Source organism: Camelus ferus, chromosome 18 (genome assembly GCF_009834535.1).
Source record: "Camelus ferus isolate YT-003-E chromosome 18, BCGSAC_Cfer_1.0, whole genome shotgun sequence".
Classification (NCBI taxonomy): Eukaryota; Metazoa; Chordata; class Mammalia; order Artiodactyla; family Camelidae; genus Camelus; species Camelus ferus.
In genome coordinates, this window is record NC_045713.1 from 15,473,607 (window position 1) to 15,492,618 (window position 19,012).

Consider the following 19,012-nt stretch of genomic DNA (forward strand, 5'->3'; position numbering starts at 1 on the left):
AGCCATCTTCCCCACCACCCACAAACAGCCCCCAGAAAGGTCCAGAAGCAAGCCTGGTAAAGCACCAGCAGCCTGCCAGAGTCAGGAGAAACAAATTCTAGAAGCCCTCTGCTGAGCTGAAAACAGCTGGAGGAGAGGACAGTGCCTGGCTGTTTGTAAGTCACAAGCATGTTTCATTTATTTGTATATTTCAAAGCCTGTGTGTTCACTTTTGGAAGGTCTCTGTTATTAATTTTATGATTCAATCTGTTGGGTTTACATCCAACTCAAATTTCAGGGCTTCATGCACCTCTTTTCTGTTTCAGTGTTTTGGGTTCAGTTGTTTCTTTCTTTGCAGTGTTGTCTCTGCCTGAGACTGGGCACAGCTGTAACTTAAGGACTGATCCTCAGAGCTGATCATCTCTTTTCTTCCTCCTCTTTAGGAGGCTGCCACTGCCACCTCCACCCACATCCCAGGTCCTGGATCAACCCAAGAGCTGGATGCAGGAACTCTGAAAGCAGGAGGCTCTGAGAACAAAGAACCCGCTCAGCAAACTCCACATGGAGGGAAGGAGTGGGGTCTTCCAGGCCATCCTGTTCCCACTCTGCACCCCTCACCCCAGATGCAGAGATGGAGACCCATCTGGCTTCCAGACTTCCTTGCCACAACGCTCAAGCCCTGTCTCAATCCCCTCCAGCCTCCCACTTTCTAAAATCCCCTCAAAGGGCCTGTTCCCAGATGATGACCCCCAAATGCTGCCCCCTCCCCAAACCCAGATACCTGCACGATGGTGTCCAGATTTTGCCGGGATGTGGAAACAGAGTTGATGACCGAGGAGGGGCCCATGGTGACGACGTTGATGTGGTGGGAGGGTGGGGGCGCCGGTGCCGGCACGATCACCGTGGGGTGGTGGGTGGGGGCCGGAGTAGGCAGGAGCTGCGAGACAGAGGCCCTCGGCCTTTCTCCAAAGGTTCTGGGAGCTGCCCCTTCCCTTCCATCCATCACAGAGGGTGTAGGACTGCCCTCCAAAACCATCTCCCTCTGCCTACTGCTTGGAGAGCCTCCACCGACCACTCCAGCCCATTAGCCTCCTTCACTCAGTGGGGCTGCCCAGTTTGTGACCCTCTTATTTAAGAAATGAAGAAAAGCCGCCTGGAGAGGGGCTTCCCACTGTCTGAGATTGAGTGGCCCTCCCTCTCCAGAGCCAAGCTGCAGTTCACATCTAATAAATACAGTGGTGATATGGAGTTTAGACTGAATTTAGGCAGCCAGGGTTCAAATTCCTGTAAATTGTTAAGGGTCTTGGGCATGTTATTAAACCTTTCTGGATCTTCATTTCCTCATCAGCAAACTAGGAGTAGTAACAGCTCAGGTCTCAAAGGGCTGCTACAAGGATTCAATGTAACAATGTATGCAGGACACCTGAAGTCAGAACCCTCCACATGACCATGACTGATGCCCTGGGTCCACCCTGCGGCACCAATGTTGAGTCTGAGAGAGCCAGCGCAGGCCCAAACAGCCCCTCGGGGCACGTCCTGCTCACCTGGGTCCGCAGGTGCTGCTGCTCCCGCTCCAGCTTCTCCTGGTGCAGCAGCCGCACCTGCTCCTGCTGCTGCTGCAGCTGCACCTGCTGTGCGATCACCTTGAGCTTTTCCGGGTACATATGGGCCTCCAGCGAGCGCACCTGGCGGGTGGAGCGGCAGGATCAGGGACAGGGCCCAGACCACACCCTGCCCCCACCACCACTACACACGGGGCCCTCAGACTGCCGAGGTCAGTCTCCCGGCTCCTATTCACTCCTGCTGCAAACTCTAGCACAGAGACCACCACCCTCGCCACCCTCGGTGTAGAGACCAAAGTCCTGACCCATAGCCCACCAGGCTGCCGTGACTCTTCTCACCTCCAGCCGTGGTGCTCCCTTCCTGCCTCCCTCCAGCCCCCAGGCCTTTGCCCATGCTGTTTCCTCTGCCTGGAGCACCATTCTCCCGTCTCTGCACCATTAGCTTTGAGACTCACCCTCCCAACCTCGGCTCAGCTACTTTCAGAGTAGCTATGGGGCAGCCTCTCTGAAACCAGTCCAGCACCCTCCTCGCCCACTGTTCCCTCATGGCCTTTATCACAGCTGTATGTTTATAATGTGAGATTGTAACTGACTCATTTCCCCCCATGCAGACGGTGACCCCCAATGGACCCTGTCTGATTTGCTCCCCAATGGACGCCCCACTCCGAGGCCTGGCACAAAGCAGAAGCTCCTATAAGTAACTGCTCAGAGGGAGGAAAGGAAGAGAGACAGTCTGCATCCCACGCCTGCCTCACCTGCTCCTCCAGCATCATGCGCACCGAGCGCTCCTTGTCCAGCTGCTGCCGGAGCTCGATCATCTCCCGCCGCAGGTCCTCTGCCTTCTCATCCTCCCAGATGTCTGGCGAGCCAATGCCCTCATCCTTGTCCTCTGCCCGCCGCCGCTTGGGGGATGAGCCGCTCAGCTCCTGGGGACCCCAAGAGGATCAGTGAGTGTGCCGTGACACAGCATATACCACCACCACCGCCAGGGAGGTGGGGAGCTCCGTTAAGATCCCAAAGCTGTCAAACCCAGGTGCACTGGCACTAGGGAGCCCCCTTCTGCAAATTCAGCAGCCAAAGGCCAGAAAGGGAGGCAAATGGATCTGCTTCCCAAAAGCCACCCGGTTCCTTCCAGAGCCCACTCCACTGCCCGTGACTGTTGCTATCCCAGGGTTAGGGCAGGAAGGCAAGTTCCGGAAGTAGGCAAGTCAGTGGGGAGGAAGGGCCCTGTAGACACATCACAGTCCCAAGCCAGCGGTGGGGCCCCGACACGCCCATGCCAGGGAGAGGGAGCCAGGAAGAGGGCACAGGGCGCTAAGGTGACTGGAGGCCTCCGCAGGGTGCTACCTGGATAAAGCGCTTGAGCTGTGTATTCTGCTGCAGGAGCCTGGTCTTCTCCTGTTCCAGGGAGAAGATGTATTCCGCTGTCTGCTGGAGAATGGCTGCCTAAGGCCAGTAGGGACGAGTCAGGAATCCAGACTGACATCATCTCCCGAATCTCTCCCCTGCTCCAGCCCACCACCTCCTCCAGCAAGTCCTCCTGGCCCTCGCCCACCTTGCTGAGCTTCTCTCCATCTGTGTGTGGGATGAGGGTCTTAAGGGACTGGAAGCCCGCATTGATGCTCTGCATGCGCCTCCGCTCGTTGCTGTTGGCGATCTCCCGCCGAATCCGCCGCTCCTGGTCCCGCTGAGTCTCAGGCGTCAGTGGAATGTTGGCAAGGCTGCAGGGAGGACAGGGACAGGCTCAGGCTAGGTGTCCTCTGTGCCCTGCCCCCAACCTCCAGAGGGACCTGAGTGTAACTTGCATCCCTCCAGCTACAAAAGATACCAGCTCTCTGATGCCTACACCCCCAGCAGATAGGGGGGTGATGGAGTAGTGTGCTGGCCAGCAGGTCTGAGTAGGACCCAGAAACCCGCATGGCTAAGAATCTCTGTGATTCGGATGCAGGTGGCCTCAGATGATAATGACCTGAGACATCTGCTCTTGGGACACCTCTGAGCTCCTTGCTATGCATCTGGACCCCCTCCTTCAGGGTTGCAGGCTTGAGAACTGAGGAAGATATCCCTCTTCCCTTCCCATCCACACAGCCACAAGCTCCGACATAAGCCTCCAGCCCGGCCCTAGACCATGCGCTAAGACTTCAAGGACAAGACAGGTACCACTCACACCAGGAAGAGGACCAGGCCAGCATCCCCCGGGGAAGCTCTCCCCCTAGCCCGCCCACCCTGTAGCAGAGAAGTGGGGCTCCCAGAATGCAGTAGGCAATGTTATTGCCTATTATGTGATTGCATCTTGCAGGAGAGGCAGCCAGTGGGGTGAGAGAGAAGGCAGCCAGCGGAAGGGGGCGAGGCTGCGGGCGGAGAGGCGTTGGCGGGAGGCAGAGACAGCAGCGGGGGCCCATTGCCACCACTCCTGAGGGGTGGGCCTGTGTGTGGCCTCAAGGAGGCACACTCCCCTTCCAGGCCCTCTCCTGCAACTCCCCCATCCCTGGCCTGATGGCTTCCAGATGCTAGGCTCCCAGAAGAGGCCACCAGCCCCACCCAAAGCCACAGCCCCGGCTTCTTCCTGAGGGGCCCTCCTAGGATGACCTGGTCCAGGCCTGGGCCAAGGGAACTCACACCCCTGGGTCTGTGGGGAATGGGGAGAGGACTCTGGGCAGCCTTGTTCCAGGGAGGGGAGGCCTGGACTCAGAGAGGTGCCCATCCCCAGGCAGAAAGGAGTCTGCTTGGAAACCCAGGAGGGGAACACATCTGCAACAGCAGGAGACTGCTGAGGCCTTCCCAGACCCCCCAGCCCACCTCATCTGCCCCACCTCAGCTCCCTGAGGGACCCTCACTCACCCCTGCCTCTTCCTGGGTCTTGACCTCCTCTCCTGTCAGAGAGGGTGGTCAGCTGGGGGTAGGCCGGGAGTAGGCTCCCCATCAGCCACTGCTGGGGGTCCACAGACAAGCCCTCTCCTCCACTGGCCCCCCCCAGGAGCTCCCTGGACCCCCTCCCGCCAAGACACAGTTCCCTCGCAGCCCTGGAAAGGGGGCCCATGACCACCATTTACAAATAGGACTTAAGGCTCAGAGCACAAGGGACACAGTTTTAGGGTCCTGGGCACCTGGCCCCCCTACTTCTGGGCACCTCACTTCTCCCAGCTTCCCTGCCCCTGCACTGGAGGTACAGGGCAGTAGATGGCCCGCCTGCTCTTTGCAGAGGGAGGAGGGCGAGTGGGCATCAGAACGGAGCCCAGGATACTGGGCCTGGCAGTGCTCTCCAGATCTGCTTGGGCAAGTGGATTAAAGAGATGGGGAGAGATGTCCCAGAAAGCCAAGTCATCAGGTGACTGAGATCTGTTTAGGGGCATCCCCACCCCCCACCCCAGGAGAGGTACGGGGAGAGAACCCCTCCTCACCCAGACCCTGGGTCCCTCCTGATGATGCCCAAAGGCCAGAGCTGACCAGAGTGACAAAGGGTCAAAAAGGAGCCCCATCTCCACCCCGGCCCCCCAAGTGGTGGCCCTTCCAGAAGGCCCACCTGGAGAGCCTAGCAACAGAGTTACTGTTTTAAAAAGTCTTTTGAGTTCTTAATATAATGTGCTAAGGACTCACTTTGCTGGAATTCTCTCACTGAAGGTCTCACTCTTCACCTGAGTTAAGCAGGCTTATGGGATGAGGAAGGACACAGGGCCTCAGGAAGGGAAGAGCTACAATAAATGCTGGGGCTGGGATTTGAACCCTGATCCCAGAGCCCTGCTTACCCACAGGGCAGAGGGGGCTCCGCACCATCCCACAGAGCCAGACGCCCTGAAGGACAGGTTACAGTTACCCCTGTAGAAAGGACTGAGCACAGGAACACTGGTGTGCACTGCTGTTGTGTTAGCTCCTATTTCCATTCACAGAACTTTTAATATTTTTCCGTCTGACTCCCATGGACACCCAGTTGGGTGGCTGCGTTGCGATGAGGAGTCCAGGGTTCTCGGAAGGGAAGTGACATGTCCAAGGTCAAGGAGCCACACCAGGGCACCCCAGGCACCTGCAGGTGCCAAACACACGCTCTCCTCCCCCACCTGCTGGTGGCACCCTCTACTGGGCCCTGCCTGTGGCCTCAAGAGGCAGCATCCTGCCCCTCCTGACAAATGGTGGGACAGGACAAGGCCCAGAAGTGACTTGCCCAAGGTCACACCATGACAGCACTTCCAACCCCCACTGCCCCCCAGCCAAATCCCGCCAACACTCCAGGCTGAAACCAGAACTCACGCCCCACCTCCCACCAGCCAGTTCATCTGCCCATGAAACCTCAGTCCTGGGGAACCAACCCTCAGCCCCTCCCTTCTTCCCAGGGTGCTCATGAGCTGGGGAGACACCAAAGGAGACCATAGGATCCAAAGCCTGAAAGCTCCAGCCCAGAAGTTCTCAGAAGGAAGGGTCCAGGTGTCCAGGCAGGGAGCAAAGGCCTGCTCATCCTGGCTCTTCCAAATGTTCCCTCCTGTCCCCTTCACCACAAGTCCCTAAGCCCAGCCTCCTCGTTCTGGAATCATATGCTGATTAATCTCGTGCAGACTTCAGTCCCAAAAATCAGACCTCCACCCCGAGCCACAGTTCCTCAAAGGGACTTGGGCTGCCACCAAGACCAACTCACCTAAATAGCCCTGAAGTTTCTTTAACAAAATGCAGACTAACCAGGGGTTGATTGGTGGAATCATGGCTAACCAGGGGTTCTGATCACTGACCAACCAGGGGCTCCTATAAAGGATGGCTAATTAGCATCTCCAGCTGCTACTGTACTAGATGAAGGAGACATTTCTACAAATGTCTGCAAGCTTCTTACATTTCTTTCTGTGTTCTGCAGAACTAAACATGTTCACAGTCATTGTAAGGTTCTCCACATCAACTTCAGACCCCCCAGAGGAAAAGTATGGCTGGTCAACTGCCACTGTCTCTCACTCCTCTCCCTCCCTGAGAGCCCTCAGCCAGCCAGTCTCCTGGGGCTGGACAGCCAATGGCCAAGGAACAGTTTGCAGATCAGCCTCAGGTGCCAAAAACCAGAGCTGCCACCCTCCACTACCAGGATACCCCCAGGACAACACCCCCTGGAATAATGCTGGCATCCCAACCAAAGGATCAGGGGCAGGGAGCACCCTTTTCAAGTCTAGATCCCAGCCTGCCCCTCCTGGCTGGCCTGAGGGCAAAGGGCTATCTCCTATTTCCCATAGCCCTGCCCAGCTCCAGCCTCAAAGTTAGCCATTGAGAACTCTCATTTCACACTGCCCCAAAGTTACGCACCCACCTGCTACTCAATGTCTACACACTCGGAGGTGGGAAAGCCCACACGGGGTTTCTCCCATTCACCAAAAGGAGGAAAGGAGGGAGGAAGATGACCCTCTCACCAAGGATGCCCAAGGCCCCCACCCTTCTCTCTGCAGCAGGTACTAAAGCAGCCTGGGGCCCTCCCCCATCCCCACTGCTTCTACCCATACCACCAGCTTCACACCTGCCCTTGGTCCCAGAACAAATCTCACACAGGCTGTTCCCATCAGAAACACTCCTCCCCACGGCTTCTACAGCCCTTTAGAGGGAGCCCTGAACTGGGTTCAAGTGTAAACTCCAGCCTTGCCACTTACTAGCTGGAACCCCAAGCTTAGCCACCTCATCTCTGGAAACCTCAGTTTCCCCATCTATAAAACAGGGGAATACTGCCTCAGTTCATAGGGTCGTGGTGAAGTTTAAAAGAGATGGAGGAGAAAAAAACAGGAGGGGATAGAGATTGTGGGTAACAGGATGCCTTGTTTTTCCAGAGTTTGTACCCAGGATTCCAGGAGAACCCATGGAGCTAAGGAAACTGACAAGACCCTTTAGCACCATGAGACTTGGAGCTCTTGAAACAGGGGCAAGTTCTAGTTCATTCAATCCCAGCACAAGGTGGGTGAGCATAAGTTACGAGGGGCCTTGTAAATACAAGATCGGGGATTCAACACACACTCCAAAGCCCCTAATTGTTCTCTAACTCTTTCTGAGGGGAGCTGGTCTCTTTCCTCCCCACTGTATACAGTAGGTAAACTCTTTTAGACCAGCATGGTCCCACTTTTAAGAACTTGAGGGGGAAGGGTATAGCTCAAGAGGTAGAGAGCATGCTTAGCACGCAAGAAGTCCTAGGTTCAATCCCCCGTACCTCCTCCAAGCGGAAATCAATGAAGAAACCTAATTACCTCCCCCTCAGAAAGAACTTGAATGCTATTTTAACAGCTACCAGGAACTTTTCATATGCAGAGCCAAACTTCACAGGTGCTCCATTTTACGGAGGCTGAAAGCAGTTAGGTGACAGGTCTAAAGCCACACAGCTTGTGTGGGCGCCCCTGTGGGGTACGGCCCCCACTGGACAGTATGGTCCCCTCTGGTAGATCTGGGAGATGGAGGAGAAAGGCAGGGAGTCCTGCTAGTCAGAGGAATGGAGCAAAGTCCACCAGCCCGAGAAGCGAGTATATCCGGCCAGAAGGTCCCACCCAAACCACGCTCAATCCTGGACAGGTCTCCTACCTCATCCAGCACCTCCTCCTGAAACGAACAAATCCAGAGGCCCCAGTTCCACACCCAGCACCTGGGCCGACAACTGTCTCACAGCTGGGCAGGCTGAGCAGTCCCCCTGCCCAACCCTGGAGCATGTAGCCCCTAGGGGACTGCTGAACTCCTCCAAAGAGGGGCTTGGAACAGAAAAGAGTGAAGCCAGAGTCCTAGGGGGCTGGAAGAGAATATAGCCAAGGTCCAGGCCAGGCGACCAGAGGGTTGCCTAGTGCTAAGTCTGCCTGGGGTCAGGCCCAGAATGTCCTCTCCAGCTTCTGGAGCAGCTCAGTCCACTTCCTCACCGCCCAGCCCACCTCTGAGCAACCAGCAGCTCAGCGTAAGAGCAGGACTCTGGGAAAAGGGTTCAAGTTCCAGCCCCATCACTTACCCTACCTGTTCCCACACAGAATCATATAGCCACTTAATTCAGAGGAAGAGTGTGACAATTCACTGAGAAAAACCTAGCAAAACGAGTCCCTACAACGTATTAAGAGCTCCAGATTTTTTTTTCTTTCTTTTTTTTTTTTTTTTTTTTTTTTTTTTTGCTGATTACAGGTAAGCACTCCAGGTGGACTTAAGGGGAAAGGCCAGCACTCAGGGCAGCCCTGCTGACTGCCAACCACCTTGAACTTGAGTAGTTAACATGGGAGCCCTGGGGTAGGGAGGTGTGTACACGTGTGCAGCAACCTTCCCCCAAACTTGTTTCTGCAGCCTCTGGTGTCCACCAGCCTGGGCTACACCAGCCTGGGCCACACCGCCCGCGGCTCCTCCTACCTCAATCCCCGCCTTGCCTGCCCAGGGCGGTAGAGCACGTGGCCGCAGCTCTGGGGAGCCATTTCGTTCCTAGAGCAGCACGGTAGGGGAGAGGCCACAGATCCCAAACTTGGACACGCAGAGAACACCCCACGCAGCACCGCCGTCCCGCGGTGTATGTTCAATATGCAGATGTCCAGGCCCTTCTCCTAGCGATCGGTATTGCCGGCATGTGCATTTTAGCAAGTACCCAGGTCTGTTCGGGTGTGGGTGGTGCGCTAACCCATCACTCTTCAGTAAAGGGTAGGTCTGGAGCAACCCGGGCCAAACTTAAAAAGTGGCTCCTGGAGAGGGCCACGATCCTCAGACCACCCACCCACCCCGCTGGACAACCGACGCTTTCGGTTTACGGCTGGGGGGAGGGGTGAAAGACAGGAAAGTTTACTGCGGAGACCCAGGTGCGGCGGACAGCCGCCTGGTGAGGCTAGAGGTGGCCTATGGGGCCCCGATTCTCCAAAAGCCCCCGCAACCCGGCCTGCCTCGCCCATCCAGCCAGCGGGGGCCGAGCTTTGTGCGGGGAGAGCGTGGCCCCGGCGCGCCTACAACTCCCACAATGCCGCACCGACGGGGCGCGGAAAACTACAGCTCCCGGGAGGCGGCGCGCGGAGGTCCGCCTACTCCAAGAGGGCTGCAGAGTCACGTCCAGGCCTCGCTAGTAAACAGCGCCCGGGCGCGGGCGACGAACGAGCGGGCGGCCCCAACGTGCCCGGGTTCGCGGCGCTCCTGGCAGCCGCGCCGGCCCCTCGGGTCCCGCCCACCCCACACCCCCACTCCAGCATGCCCCCCAACCCCGCTGCAGCCGTGCTCCCTGCAAACACTCACACCACCCGGCTCCCCGCCTCCCCCCCCCCCCGCGCCCGGAGCCGCGGCGTGGCTGCATTGTAGCTGCCTGCGCCATGGCCCCACGCTCGCCCGGGGCCCCCCAGACCCCCTTGGAGTGGGGGCGCTCAGAGAGCGATGAAGGAGGGAGAGGAAGGAAGCCGCCGCGGGAGGGGGGAGGAGGAAGCGCGGGGGGGAAAGCCACCAGCACCAAGCATGGCCGGGACTGCTGCAGAACCACGTGGGTCTGTTTGCAATTTACAAACGTCGCGACTCGCCCGCCTGCAGCGGACAAAAGTGACCAGGGCCGCTCGGGTCCCTCATGTTCCGAGGGAGGAGGGTCCCCGGGCGGCCGGAGCCCGGCACGCGGGGCTGCAGCCGCCCCAGCGGCTAAGAAAGGCGAGAGGGTCCGCGGCTCGGGCCATGCGTGCGCACACGCGCGCCCGCCCAGGCGGGCTGGCCAGGGGCTGCAATCGTGGGAAGGGGGTGAGGGGGAGGAGGAGTACACACCTACAGAGCCCTCCTATCACTTCTTTCTCTGTTTTCCTGAAATGTTGCAAAGAGGGCACCTTCTGAGTGGGCACCATGAAATACTCCATAGCGATCGGCCCCCCTCCTCTGCACGAGCCAGGTCCCGCGGTCCGCCGGAGAATGCAAGATGAAAATCCGAATCAAAGGGCAGCGCCGGACGGAGGTGCAGAATCGGCCGGTCCCAGATGCTGGCGGCGGCGGCGGCGAGGGGAGGGAGGCGGGCGGGAGGGGCGGGAGGGAGGTCTCTCCGGCCTGCCTCCCCGGGCGTGTGTATGTGTGTGCGTGTGTGTGTGTGTGTTTGCAGCTGATCAGATGTCTGTTTCAAGGCGGGAAACAGCTGGTGAAAACTCAGCACTCCCCCGGCCTCCTTCCGCGGAGTAAGGAATTGCATGTAAACAAAGGACTATTTGCTGCGCCCCCCGGGCGGCGCGAGGCTGGGGCGAAAAGGGCGCGGGCCCCCGGGGGTGGGTGGCAGCCAAGGTCTGCGGGCCTACCCCCAGGCTTGGGGTGCGGGGGCTGCTGGCTGGCTCGGGGGGCGCGGCGTGAATGGAGCGAGCTGCGGCCGAGCTACATGCGCCACTATGGGTGATGAGGTCCATCAGCTGACAGGTTGGCAAGCGTAGCAAAAAAAAAAAAAAAAAAAAAAAAAAGGCAGCCACCGCGAGGGAGCCCAGCCCGTGCGCCGGGGGTCCGGCGGGGTCTGCCCGGTGCAGGGTCTGCGAACTCGGCGGCCTTTGCGGGACGGGGGCGCGCAGCTGGGCCCGGCGAAGGCGGCTTGGGGTACTGCTCGGGGATTTTTCTTTTTCATGGTTGCAACTGCATGGAGAGGAGCCGCTCTGGCGCGTTCCCTCCGAGCCCAGGGCCCCCTGGAAACTTGCGTCACAGCCACCGCTTCCCACATGTAACTTGGGGCCGACTTCAGAGGCTGGTCAGCCCCCTCCCTCACTCCCTCCCTGCCCCGTTGCCCGCCTCTAGCCGTCCGCCTGGGCTCCAGAGCCTGGGAATCCCGGAGCTGGGGAGGGGAGGGTAAAGGGGGCGCGCCGGGCGCCTGGGATCCTGGGGCTGCCTTAGGAAGCAGGGGCCCCGTGGGGGAGGGAAGGGTGGAGGCGGGCCAGGACAGCAGCGGCCCGGGAGGCAGGCTGCCAGCACCAGCAGGAGGTCTAGTGGCTGCTGCCGGGTCCCCTCCAATCCCCCCTTGCTTTACCCCTCCGCTGGGAGGCTGGACAGCGGGAGGCCCGCCCCACCTTGGCCTGGGCTGGCAGAAGGCTGTCCCTTCCCATTCATGGCGAAGCCAGTGCGGCACTTGCTCCTCCGCCAGGGTGCGCCCTCTACTAGAGGTGAAGGCCTGGGACGGGGGTGGGAGGGACGCTGTGACTGTGAGCTTCCGTCCCCGCTTTCCGCGTCCCCTCCCCTGACTCCTGGAGGTTGGTCCCCGGCTCAGGAAGACCGCGCCTGCCTTGGAATGTCCTCCCTCCTGCCCACCGCCTTTCCCAATTCCATCCGCCTTCCAAGTTCCGCCCAAATCGCGCCTCTTAATTGAAATACTCCTACTGATAACAAGGATTATTGTTATTATTAGGAAATGTTATTGTTATTAGATATTTCAAGCATCTTGTAGATGCCTAGCAGTTTTGCGCAATTGTTTTCCCATCCTTAAAGTAAGCTGTTGGGCTGTTTCTTTAAAGTGCAGATCCTGAACCATGTAACATCACAGTCCCTGGGAGGCTTCACTCTGGGGACAGGAATGATGACACCTGGGGACAACATAGGATACAGGGCCACACAACTGTATACAACGTCCACAGGGCCTGAGTGAATGAACAAATGAGAAATGGGTCTACCCCTTGCTTTCTTCTACAGAAATGCCTTGACCCAGCCTGAGCCTGGTCCTGTGAGCACACTGTCACTCAGATTGGCCTCCCCTTTCTGCCAAAGGCGCCTTCTCATCTAGAGCTGTCTCAGATGCACAAACCCAAACCCCCTCTGCCCTGGCTCAGCTGCTCCTGCCCCGAGGGCTGAAATACCATCACTGCCCCCACTGCCCCACTCCAACGCTCTCCCATCACTTACCCACTTCACGACAGTAGCACAAGAAGCCCCCAAACTCTGGGCCATTTTCCATTCCCTGTATACTCCGTACACCCCTTAGTCCGATCCCCTCTCCCTCCCTTCCCAACTCCTAAACTCGGGCCACTGTGTCCTCTGGAGCCCTCAGAGGGTGTTCAGCAAAATCCCCTTGATCCTCAGCTCCTGACTTGCCCCCTCACCTTCTTGCTCTAAATTAGGCATCAGCAAACTTTTTCTGTAAATGGCACGTAAAAGTTATTTGTATTAGTTTCCTATTGCTACTGTCACAAACCACCATAAACTTAGTGGCTGAAAGCAACACAAATTCATTCTTGGGTACTCAGAAGTCCACGTGGGTTATTTTGGGGTAAAATCAAGATGTCAGCAGGGCTGCATTCCTTCTGAAGGTTCTAGGGTAGAATCCATTTGCTCCCCTCTTCCAGCTTCTGGAGGCTGCCTGCATTTCTTGGCTCCTGGCCCCTTCTTCCACCTCCAAAGTGCATGGCTCCAACTGCTTCTGTCCTCATACCTCCTTCTCTGACTCTGATCCCCACTGTCATCCTTATATGATGACCTTGGGCCCACGCAGATAAGCCGGAATAATTTCCCCATCTCACAATTCTTAATTATATCTTCAAAGCCCCTTTTGCCATGCAAGGTGACTTATTCACAGGTTTGGGGATTAGGATATGAACATCTTGGGAGCCATTTTTCTGTCTACCATACCATCGTTAGTTCATGGGTCATAAAACCTGGCAAAGGTTACGATGTGCCCCATCAATTCCACTCCTAGGTATATATGCAAAAGCCTGGAAACAGGGACTCAAACAGATAATCATATACCAGTATTCACAGCAGCATTATTCGCAATAGCCCAAAGGTGAAAACCACTCAGGGTCCATCAGTGATTAAAGAGATACACAAAATGTGGTCTATCCATACAAGGGAATATTATTCAGCCTTAAAAAGGACTGAAGTTCTGTTAAATACTAAAGCATGGATGAACCCTGTAAACATGGTGCTAAGTGAAGGAAACCAGATACAAAAAAAGTTACATGTTGTATGATTCCACTTCTGTGAAATATCTAGAACAGGCAAATTCATTGAGATAGAAAGTAGGTAAGAGGTTACCAGGGGCTAGGGGGAGGGGAGGTGGGGAGCAATTGCTTAACAGTTATGGAGTTCCTGTTTACGGTGATGGAAACTTTCAGAAATAGTGATTCACAACATTGTGAATATAATTAATGCAACTGAATTGTACACTTTATTTTTTATAACTTTTTTTTTTAATGGAGGAACTGGGGATTGAACCCAGGACCTTGTGCATGCTAAGCATGCGCTCTACCACTGAGCTATACCGACCCCTCTGAATTGTATACTTTAAAATGGCAAATCTTATGTTATATATATTGTAGCACAGTAAAAAAAAAAAAATGTTTAAAAGAAATGGTCGGTAGGCTGGATCTGACCCATGGGCTGTGGTTTGACAGACCCCATTGATCCGACCAATGCCTTTCTCCTTATCTTCTCACTTGCCTCCCGTCCAGCTTAGATTTCACAGCTCACCAATATAGTCACCTTGCATGCACTCTCCCTTGGGAGCCCAAGCCCCCACCTGCCCTGCTTCTGTCCCCTGGAGCTGAACAGTGCTGAGGAAAGGAAACCCCACAACCTGGCTGACTGCTCTTGTTTTTAATTGCTGGACCAAGGTCCTTAAGTGGCTCTTTGGGGCAGCTGGTGATCCCTTCATCTTGCCCTGGTCCATCCTCCCTCCCACCTTTTCCTCTCTCCTCAAGACCTCTGTCACCTCCTCTCCCTCCTCACTCTCAGCTGATGACCTCATGTCCTGTTTCTCTGAGAAAATGGAAACAAGTAGGAGAGGAATTCCACATGGTCCGGTCATCACCTCTGCCTCCCTGCCTGTACCTGAATTTTGCCCTCTGACCTGTGTCTGGATGAGTGTCCATGCTCTGTCAGTGTATGGAGAATGTGTATTAATCAAAGATGTCTCTCGGTCAGCTGTTTCCTCTCCTGCATCCCTACCTTGTACCCTCACCAACAGTCGCTCCCACACTAAGAATAATCTGTCTTTATTCCCGTTTAAAAACAAAAATTCCACAAGACATCCCCTTGCAGCTACCCCTCTTTCACTGCTCCCCATCACTGCAAAACTCCCTGAAATGGGGGCTTGTGCTTACCCTCTCCTCCTCACTCCATCCAGCCCCAGGACTCCACGACAGCCGTTCCCACTGGTGACTCCAAAGAGCTCTCTTTTCTGTCTTTACTGTGTCTGGGACCTTCTTGACGTTCTTTTCTGCTTGGCACCTGAGATACCCACCGGGTATCACAGTCCTCAGACCTTATCTCTGTCTACACACACTCCTTGCTCTTCGGACAACAGAGTTCCAGGAAGGAGTAGAAGCCGTGCTGTATGATTCAGAATCCAGGTACTGCCCCAACCCTAGCTCCAGGTGTCATCAGGGTGACCTTGGGTGAGTTCCTTCAGCTGGCTCAGCTTCCTGGTCTGTAAAACAGAGGCCACACAGCACCTAGCTCACAGGCTGTCCCAAGTCAGTGACACAGCCAGCATGTTGTAGCATTAATAAGTGGTATTTGCTGTTATCACTGATACTGAGTTGCCACAGGTGGCAGTGGCAGAGGCATCTGAGCTGGCCCAGGGAGAATGACAGGGCTTGGCGATGTGCAGGGGAGGGACAGGGGAGGGGCCAAGCTCCCCCGTTCCCTGCTAGAATTTGTCACAGGTGAGAGGAAGCAGGCGTGGTGTAAGGTGCTTTTCTGGTGAACGTGGGGCTTGCCCACTTTACGGTAAAGACACTCCCAGGTAGGATCTGGCGGTGTGAAAATCGGCCTGCAGTTTGCCCTTTAAAAGGGGCGTCTCTGTGAAGACTGTAATGAAATAACTGCCCATGGATGATTGGTTAGAAATGCAGATTATCACGTCCTGCCCTGGCAGACAGCCGGCCCACCTGCAGCTAGACTCTGGGGCCAGAGACCCTGGGCAGACATGGGTTTGAAAAGCAGGTGTGAAGAAGGGGCTGGTTTGGGTTGGGGAAAAGAGCCTGGGAAGGCAGTGTGGCCTGGGACACCTCAGAACATTGGCCTTCCTTCCTCGGTGTTGTCAATCCCAAGCCTGTCCAGTCCCATCCCCCAAATTTCCCTTTACTCCCCTTCCCCCAGCCCCACCCCCAAATTCCAGGTAGGAGAAATGAGTCATCAGTGGGCTTTACTGACCACTGGACACAAAAGACATGGTCCATCCATGCATCCGATGCAGTATTACTCAGCATGGAAAGGAAAGAAAATACTGACACAGGGCACATCGTGGGTGAACTATGACATGATGCTCAGAGAAAGAAGCCAGACACAAAATGTCACAAACCGTATGACTCCATTTCTATGAAATGTCCAGTATAGGCAAATCCATAGAGATAGAAAGTAGATTAGTGGTTCCAGGGAATGAGGGGGAGTCAGGGGGAAATGGGGAGTGGGTGCTAATGGGTAGGGGGGTTTCTTTTTGGGGGTGACGAAAATGTTCTGATATTGATTGTGGTGATGGTTACAAAACTCTGTACGAAAAACCACTCAATTGTACAGTTTAGATGGGTGAATTCAATGGTATGTGACTTATATCAAATAAAGCGTTATTTTTAAAGGGCTTTATTGACCCCAAAGATGTCCAGAAGTCCAGGGAGCCCCAGAAATCACAGGGATCCCCTACAGCACAGGGTTCAGAGCTCCTTTCTCCAGCCAAAGTGGGATCTGGCTGCTCCAAAGGTGCCGTCAGTGCCTCCTTTCCCAGAACACACCTGCCCTAGGAAGGCTGCTTGGAAGCTCAGGTGAGAGATTTGAACCCTAAGAAAGTGGATGTAAACAGCGGCGTGGAGGGAGGACTTAGGGGAGCGCAGCGGCCGCTGTGGGTTTCCACTCTGCAGAGCACCTGTGAAAAGGGCAGATGGACTTTCCTTATTTTTAAACTTTTATCCTACTTGTGTGTCTAGAATACTGTTCTTCTCTTTAAATAAGAACACCTTCATTTCCTGTTGCTGTGTAACAAATTACCAGAAATTTCTTGGTGTCAGACAGCACCATTTATCATCGCACAGTTCAGACGGGGAGAAGGCCAGGTGTGGCATGGCTGGGTTCTCAGCTTAGAGTCCTGCCGGGTGAAACTGAGGTGTCAGGCAGGGCTGCAATTTTGCCTGAGGCTTGGATTATCTTCCCAACTCACTGCTTGTCAGCAGGGTTCAGTTCCTTGTGGCTATAGGACTGAGGTCCCGTTGTCTTGCTGGCTGTCAGCTGGGGCCCACTCAGCTTCTAGAGGTCACTCTCAGGTGGCCCCTCCATCTGAGGAACGGAGAGTGTCCCACACATCCATCCCCCTGTTGCTTAGAATCTCTCTAATGTCCTCTTCTGCAAGCAGCTGGAGGAAACGCTCTGCTTTTAAAGGGCTTGTGTGATTAGGTCAGGCCCACCTGGATAACTGAGCTCAAGGACAACTGTGCCATATAACATAACCTACTAATCACGGGAGTAGGTCATATTCACTGGTTCCATGCATGCTCAATGGGAGGAGAGTATACAAGGGCAAAAGTCATTGGGGGTCACAGGAGAATTTTGCTACCACAGATGGGGGAGCATGAAGGAGGTGCAGAGAAAGCTAAGGACCTTCCGTAGGGACCTACAGAGGACTGGGAATGGAACCTGAAAAGGTATTTAGGGCCCCCACCTAATTTGAGGCTTTTTCCTCTACACAAACATGCCCAGAAGCGAAGGATGGACGGGCCAGATGGCCTTTCAGGTACTCCAGCCTGCTTGGGGTGGGGGGCGGGGGGGTTGTGGACACCAGCTGTTGGAGCAGGGATGACATCCCATAGAAGCAAAAATCCCCTGCCTGGGAGAGGACCTTGAATGCTCCCAGGAAGGCAGGATGGGGATAAGATGCCTCTGTTGGGGTTTGGAGCAAATCCCAGTATCCCCCAATGCCCTGGTCTCCTTTCCTACTCTAATCACAGGGAGACCTCTGGGCCAACAAGGCTGGGTCCCCCTCCCAACCACTAGGGGGCGCCCGGCACACACGATGCCTTTGTGCAAGCTGGAGCCTGAACACACTGGGGAACTCAAGGCACTTATTGGGGTGGAAGGGCTGACCGCCCACCTCCCCACACCCCCAAGGCCCTGCAGATCCCCAGAGCACCAGGCCTGTCCAGGTGTCCAAAGGCCCTAAGCTCTAGATGCCCAATTCCTTCTAAGAACCCGACCTGGCTCACTTTGCTCATAAGCAAGCCCTTGAAAAGGGGGCTAGAGTCCACCTGGGGCATGTCCCCTGCCCCCACCTCTGGTCCTGCCCCTTGTGCTTCCAGGCCTGACACTGCAGCCCATGGGGTAGACTCCTGCCCTCTTCTCTCCTCTCCCTCCCTCAGCTCCTCCTGTCCTGGGTCCCCCAGGGAAACGTCCCTCTCCTTTTCAACATATCAACCAGGAGGAACCAGGTCATCTGCTTCAATTTGGTGCAGCCCCTTTATAAACACTCAGCGAATGGCCACCCTGGCTGGACTGGTTCGGTTTCAGACAGAAATGGCTGTCTGACCACTTCCTCAATTGACTGTAAGCAGACGAGGCGGTTATAACCATCCCACCAGGCCAATGGGGAGCCTGCGGCACAGCCCAGCAGTAAAGCTGGGACCTGACACCAGCCTGGGCCCTTCCCACCAGGCATGCAGGGGGACACAGAAGACAGGACATCGGGATCTCTGGTCATCAGGAAAGGAGACTAAGTTAGCCAAGGCACCAAGGGCATATGGCCAGAGAACAAAAGGTCAGCAGAGACACCCTAAGAAACCGGGAGGGAGCATTTGGGGCTCAGGAAAGGGTTCACACAGGAAGCAGGGGGTAGGGGAAGAGGATGCTGGGGTGACGCTGGGTTCGGAAGAGGCTGTCCAGTGTCCCTCTGGGCAGCTAGTTCTCCTCCAGAGGAGTGGAAGAGGGTGAGGAGAGAAGGAAGGACAGCCAGTCCCTTCTGGGGATGGAGAAGGGTAGGCTAAGACCAGCCAGGCCCGGGGAGAAACAGAGGCCTGCTCTAATTAGAAAGTAGACCCGGGTGAGCTGTGAGGAGGGAGGCAGCCAGGAAAATGGGAGGACTTCTCCTTGGAGTGGGGGCCTTAAGCCCCGGCATGGCATGTCATGTCAGGAGGCATGCGTGTGTGCTCGTGGGCCCAAGTGGCCTGCGCTGCCATGGACCAGGCATCCCCTGTTCTGTCCACACCATGGGCCCTAACTCCCTTATACCCCAGGGACTTGCCCAAGGTCACCTAGCCAGGCTGCGCCAGTGCCTGCTTCCCTTCTGGCTCCTCCTCGATGGCCTGTGCCGCTGCCTGCAGGCTGAGAGCTCACCTGGTCCTGGTGGCCCAGGCCTGCTCAGGTAAAGCCAGGTGCAAGACGGGGCTGAGGGGTATGGAGGGAGAAAACCCTGTCTGTGTGAAATGATAAGGTCAGGCTCGTGGAGATACAGAGGCCATGGTCTGTGGTTGACGGTCAGTGCCCAGCCAGCCAGGGGAAGGAGCAACTCCCAGGGGTCAGGGAAGGCCTCGGCTTCAAATTTGGGCGGACAGGGAGGAAGGAGATGTGATACGCTCTCCAGAGGGAACCTGGCTGAGCAGAGGATGGTTTCAGGATGG

The 19,012-nt window shown here is 56.0% G+C and overlaps 1 protein-coding gene across 4 annotated transcripts in view; it reads right to left on the reverse strand.

Annotated features, from left to right (window-relative positions):
• The window catches only part of TFAP4 (transcription factor AP-4), a 30,138-nt gene that overhangs the window by 1,105 nt on the left and 10,021 nt on the right, over positions 1-19,012 (reverse strand). The window contains exons 2-7 of one of the 4 annotated variants that reach the window (XM_032461130.1): positions 14,516-14,841; positions 3,097-3,262; positions 2,889-2,987; positions 2,297-2,467; positions 1,524-1,664; positions 761-916 (exon numbers count right to left, since the gene is read on the reverse strand). In XM_032461130.1, coding sequence (XP_032317021.1) covers positions 761-916; positions 1,524-1,664; positions 2,297-2,467; positions 2,889-2,987; positions 3,097-3,171 — 642 coding nt within the window. In that variant the 5' untranslated portion in view covers positions 3,172-3,262; positions 14,516-14,841. Of the gene's footprint in view, positions 1-760; positions 917-1,523; positions 1,665-2,296; positions 2,468-2,888; positions 2,988-3,096; positions 3,263-10,229; positions 10,801-14,515; positions 14,842-19,012 lie in introns of those variants that run through there. The other 3 variants (XM_032461128.1, XM_032461129.1, XM_032461131.1) reach the window with 3 other exon arrangements.